Source organism: Saccostrea cucullata, unplaced genomic scaffold (genome assembly GCF_032062105.1).
Source record: "Saccostrea cucullata isolate Sc308-1 unplaced genomic scaffold, CSIRO_AGI_Scuc_v1 ctg105, whole genome shotgun sequence".
In the NCBI taxonomy this organism is placed as follows: Eukaryota; Metazoa; Mollusca; class Bivalvia; order Ostreida; family Ostreidae; genus Saccostrea; species Saccostrea cuccullata.
The window spans coordinates 358,356-364,160 of NW_026919155.1; the positions used below are offsets into that span (position 1 = coordinate 358,356).

The following is a 5,805-nucleotide window of genomic DNA, read 5'->3' on the forward strand; positions in this document are numbered from 1 at the left end:
TTTGATGAAATCTCATAATATAAGGATATATTTGTAAAATTCAAGAAATTCACGCGCAACGTGCACTTCGCTCTGATTGGCTGAAACTAAAGTCTCTATATCTTTTTTGTTTTTTGACGAAATCCCTTGAAATTTTGAACATAGCCATACATTAGGATATCCTACAACAAGATATATAGCAATTATCATGAAAACACGTGCATGCACGTGCGCTGCAATCTGATTGGCTTAAACTTTAAATAGCTATAACTCCCTTAATTTTAAACCAAACAGGATTGGATTTGGAACATAGATAGATATAATGGACCTCTACAAGAAAGTATGGTCACCATGCACATGCATACACATGCATGTTTTGAAACTTTAAACAGCTATAATTAGTTTTCAACCAAACGGGGTGGGACGAATATAGATAGATCCAACACAATTGCACGTGAAATGAGTAAAATAAAAAATACACTTAGTATTTTTTAATAGATTAAATTCTTTAATATTTAGTATATCAAAATATGTAGATTCTGTGTACAATGACATTTAAGGTTACCTAAAATTGAATGAACTTGGTACACTTCTGGGTAAATAAGTTTGTCTTATTTAATATGGCACCAAAAGGGAGTTGGGGAGCGTTTGGGGAACATCTGTAACGGTCCCCGTTACAATTAGCACTAGTTACTCGTAACATACATATTATTAAGTAATAATGATGATCTCATTTCTAAATTTAATAGCTTGAGCTGTTGATATTTTAAAATTCAACTTCAATTCTATTTTCGTTTTCGGCTAAAAGCGTGATCAAGGCATGATCACAGTTTCATTGGACAGACAACTTCATGCAAATGAAAGAAGTGCACGTTTCCTCCACTGAAATCGCTTTATTCATTATTTGTTTGTAAACAAAGATGCGTGAACAGCGATCATAAAAACAAGTACCAAGGAATTGGTTAATTAAAATTCACAAGTATTTGAGACGGTAAGTTCTGACTAATGATATTATTTTTAATGATCAGAAAAAGAATTAAATGTATTCTCTGCTAGGAAATCGGGTTTTTCACAAAAGTTTTTGTTTCTTTGTCTGTAGGAGTCCGAAAATGGAAAGCATAAAAGTGATATTTATTATGGTGATTACACACCAGAATCATTTCAGTGAAAGCGCAAATGTCAAATGTAAAGCAGGCCTAGAGCGTCTGAACAATGGTGTCTGTGAACCTTGTCTTTGTCCCAAAGGACAAGGCCTTAATATCTCTAAGGTAAGTCAACTTTAAAAAAGTGTGTATTGTAATCAGGGGGCGGATCAAGGATTTCCAAATGGGATTTTTAAAAATTGTAAATGCAAAAATTCATTGACAAAGAGACTCGAATTTTACAAGACATGCTTAATAGAGTACCTCATCTTTAACGATATCTGCTTCTGAAAACAAGTCCAGTGACATTGCTTCGTTTTTGTTTTTGTGACAGGGTTCAGTTGACAGTCTGGCGGGAAATGCTATGTGTCAACTTTGTTTACCCTGTTCGCCTGGCCAATTTTCTGGTCCTTACACAAAATACCTGTGCGAGAAATGTTCAATGCCTTGCCACATTCAAAACAGAATCACTATTCAACATTGTGGAAGAGAGAATGATAATGTATGCGGGAAGTGTCTGACTGGGTAAGTATAGTAAATATGAAGTATCCCAATATTGCCAGAAGGCTAAAAGTATATATGCTTCGACCTGCACTGTAAGGAATGAATAAAAAAAATTGTGTACACTGTTTTGATGTTTTTAATCACTTTGAAAATTTGCAACACATCCTAATATTAAGGATATATCCTGCTGAGCCTGAAATAAAAGACACCACTTAGTCAGCTGACATCTGTTTCATATTTGGGTATTTTACTTGAAAAAAGACATTAATGGTAGCAACCAAACTCTATGATAAACTGATGACTAACTTTTCTATCGTCAACTTGACTTGCTTATGCAGCATTTATACCTTCATCACCTACATACAGAGTTAATATACTCATTACCTCAGTTGATTCGATACACAAGAGCATGTTCTACATGTACGTATGAACAATTTCTAAAACGAGGTAAATTATTGACAAACAAGTTGATGAAACAAGAATATCAGCAGTCTCGTTTAAAGTCATCATTTCATAAGTTCTGTGGTCGATACAGTGACCTTGTCAGCAAATACATTCATCATTGAGACAAATGCTGACTGACGTTTTTCATACTCATTGTGAGTTCATCATTTATACACTAAATTGACGACGGAATTTTCCGTTATTTCACTATCAAGACAAGGGACACACGGCGGGTGTGACCGATGGTCGACAAGAGATGCTCACTCTTCCATGGCACCTGATCCCACCTCTGATGTTTTTGAGGTCCGTATTTGCTCTGCTCCTATTTTGTATTGTTTTATGGACATTTGATAGTGAATGCCGTTCGTTATCAGTAGTAGCTCCATATATTTCATGTAAAGTTTGTACTTTATAACTAAATATTACTCATTTTCAAAAAAGTAAATTAAAATATTTTGACCACTAAAGCGACATGTACAGAGCTGAAAAGAGTATTTTTCGTGCTTTCAATGCTTTGTGGGCTTCTTTGTGACTAAAAGTGAAACATTTGTGACAATGAGGCTGGTATACGGGAACATGAGCAATCGTATAGGTCAACTAAAAATAAAATATGTGTATTGATGTTAATCTCCTCCTGTGAATTAGACTTCTACATTTTTACACAGGTACACGGAGACCACAGACAAAGTTTGTCACTCAATAGAGAGCCACGGAAGAAAGGTCCGACGACAACTTAAGGATGGTATGGTTTCATCATCTGACAAAGCATGTAGATTTTTCCAGATTTTTTTTTTAGGGGGGGGTCAATAAATGTATAACATTGTTAGGGTACATTGTATAGATCTATATGAATGAAATGTAGAGTTCTTCGAATTCAAAAGAGTTGTAAACTCAACTAATCTAATATTTGTGGAATAGTACTTGATCTTGTTCTTTATTAAATAACACCATCTTTAGGGATGAAAATTATCCTAGAAATAACTTTGTGTTTCAGATGATCACACCGTGTACTTTGTTTTGGCGGGAATCGGCATACCACTATGGATAATGTGTATCATCTGCTGCATTATATTTAGAAATAAAATTGGGTCTTGGAAGCAAAAATCAAAGTCCCATTGCAAACATCCAGACGCCTGCAAGATCAATATGATTCATATCAGTAAGTTATCCATCTAGTTTTGTTCCTAAATACCTAAAATGGTACTTTTTATTAATAACAAAATACCGATGATTATTTCTGATTATAGATCATATTTTTTTTATTAACAGTAAACAAAAATATAAAGGATGATCCGTTTGACCGGAAAATAGATGAAAGGACTTTAATTGGTAAGTCTCTCTCTCTCTCTTTCTCTTTCTCTCTCTCTCTCTCTCTGAATACCAGTATTATTTTACATATACTTTTATTAACTTTTAGAGCATCCAGAGTCCTGAGGAAGCCGGTAGAGACATTGTATGGTTGTAACTAAGAGTCAGGTGTAAAACATTCCATGGTGTATGACATTCATTTGTGAACATTCATGTGGAATTGTCCTATAGATCAGTGCCAAGCTTTGAGTTGAATATTTACTGCATTTTCCATCTTGCTTAAAGAAATAAATATCATGATGTCATTTTGAGAACTTGCATACAGACCATCTGCGGGTTTCTGTTTACATTGTTCAGAGTTTGTAAATAAATTTAGAGAATCTCTAGATCTCTACTATTGTAGATGAATGTATTACGGCTACATATAATTATGTCTAGCCAAAATATTATGCCAGATTATATTTTTATACATTTTTGGGGGGTGGGATGGGGTGCGCTGTGTCCAATCGCAATCACCTTTATTATAAAGTACTCAGTAGAAAATCATCATGCAATTTAGAGGAAAGGATACCGGGTTTAGATTTTTTCTTCAAGATGTTCCTACTCACCCCCTTGTCCATTAATTTTGTAATGGCCCTGTTTTATTGCTTTGTTATTATTCCATTTTTATGATCACTTTTTTAATTGCTTATTTTTGATAATTATTTTTAAATTTAGACTTTACTGTACATGTACATAATAACATTTTAAAAAAAAAAGAAGGAGAGAAAGAAACATGATTTGTAAAACTTTAAGTGAAGTTTCTGTGTGATGATAAATATATGTTGCATTTGTTATTCCTGAACCTAAGTGGGTTTTGTAATAGAAGTGTACGTGGCAAATTCAACATGGTTATTCTTTATTTGCAATAAACCCAGACTGCATGAGAGTTGTCGTTCTTTTCACGAACACTACATAGCATTGAGTAAATATATTAGAAAAAATACTTTATTCATATTTTTGATAAAATATTTTTGTTGAGCTATTTTCTATATATGTCTCAATGTACTTCTTTTACATTTGGAAATAAACTGAATAATAAATTTTATCTCTGTTGATTGTTCCTGTCCACTCTTCTATCTGTCCAGTTTCATATTTAATTGATGAATTACAGAATATATATGTAAAAATGCTTCTGAAAACTCTGACAAACTCAGTTCTTTGATCAATAAAACTCTTAAGACCACTTAAACGGAAATAGTCCAGCTTTTCTTGATCTCGAAAAATTTAAAACCGGATTTTCCATCTGAATAAAAAAGTTTTGCACAAACTATTCCTATTTCGGGAGGGGGGGGGGGCAACTAGCCTTTCAATGAACATTTCCAATAGTAAAAGAGTAATGTAGGGGGAAAAGTGGGGACCCCCCCCCCCCACGGTTGCTACGTGTCTGCATTTATTAAACAAGATTCAATACCTAAAGATGTATTAACATTTTGGTGCTGAAAATTCGTAACTTTGAGTGATAATACGCAATTTTACTTAGTTTGATTCTCGGGTTCTGAAAATTTGGATATTTGTAATTGAAAACGCTCCGGCACCAAAAATGTCTCCGAATTCCCAAAATAACATGAATTTATCCACAAAAATTCTTCAAAGTTCATATAGGAACTTATCGTATTTCAAATATTTTTTTTTGAGAAATGTGAATAAGAATTCCAGCTATGTACATTATGCAGAAAACTTTCGTTATCATTGCAAAAATCTGATTGCATATCATGTTAATTAACATTGACAAAAAGGCTGTAATTCGTTTCTGTAAAAATCTACCGGTATATTATTTCTGTTCTTTTCATTGGGAACATAGTAATATTTTTTTTTGCATATTTTTTTTTAATTTTTGTAAGACTTTGGAAACCTTGAATCCATTGAGATGCATAAAATTAAAACTAAAAGAAAAATAACAGCCTCTACCTCCATTTTGAGATTTTTTTTCAACTATTTGTTATGTTATGCAAGAGAAATAACTCCAACATCTATAATTATTTTCTCTGCATATTTATGATTGAGAATATTTTCTGAAATCGAATCAAATAAACGGAGTGAATTAAAAATAATAATATATTATATCAATATTTGAAATATTGATTTGAAATATTGACATATTTTTATAATATTAAGATATATTGCTACATCGAGTAAAAAAGTCTCTTTTATTTATATAGGTCCCTGCTTTGTTATCTCCTAGAGAAACAAAAAACCCTGTAATTGTTTTCCAAATTATTTTTTTTTCTAATATCTTTATCTTTTTATTTCATTTTTGAATATAAGAAAGTAATGTATGTATATAATGGATTTAAGCAGTGTTAAGAAAATGAGAAAGTTCTACCAATATCCTCTCTTGAACCCCAATATGTTTCGTCCAATCACAGTCCATAACACAAACCACGTG

The 5,805-nt window shown here is 32.6% G+C and overlaps 1 protein-coding gene across 1 annotated transcript; it reads left to right on the plus strand.

Annotated features, from left to right (window-relative positions):
• The first annotated feature begins 810 nt into the window (after positions 1-810).
• Positions 811-4,464, plus strand: LOC134280667 (uncharacterized). Its single transcript, XM_062763112.1, has 7 exons — positions 811-970; positions 1,079-1,247; positions 1,456-1,646; positions 2,735-2,811; positions 3,064-3,228; positions 3,339-3,398; positions 3,487-4,464. Exons 2-7 carry the CDS (start codon positions 1,089-1,091, stop codon positions 3,501-3,503), a joined length of 669 nt encoding a protein of 222 aa, XP_062619096.1. The 5' UTR covers positions 811-970; positions 1,079-1,088; the 3' UTR covers positions 3,504-4,464.
• Positions 4,465-5,805: the final 1,341 nt, after the last annotated feature.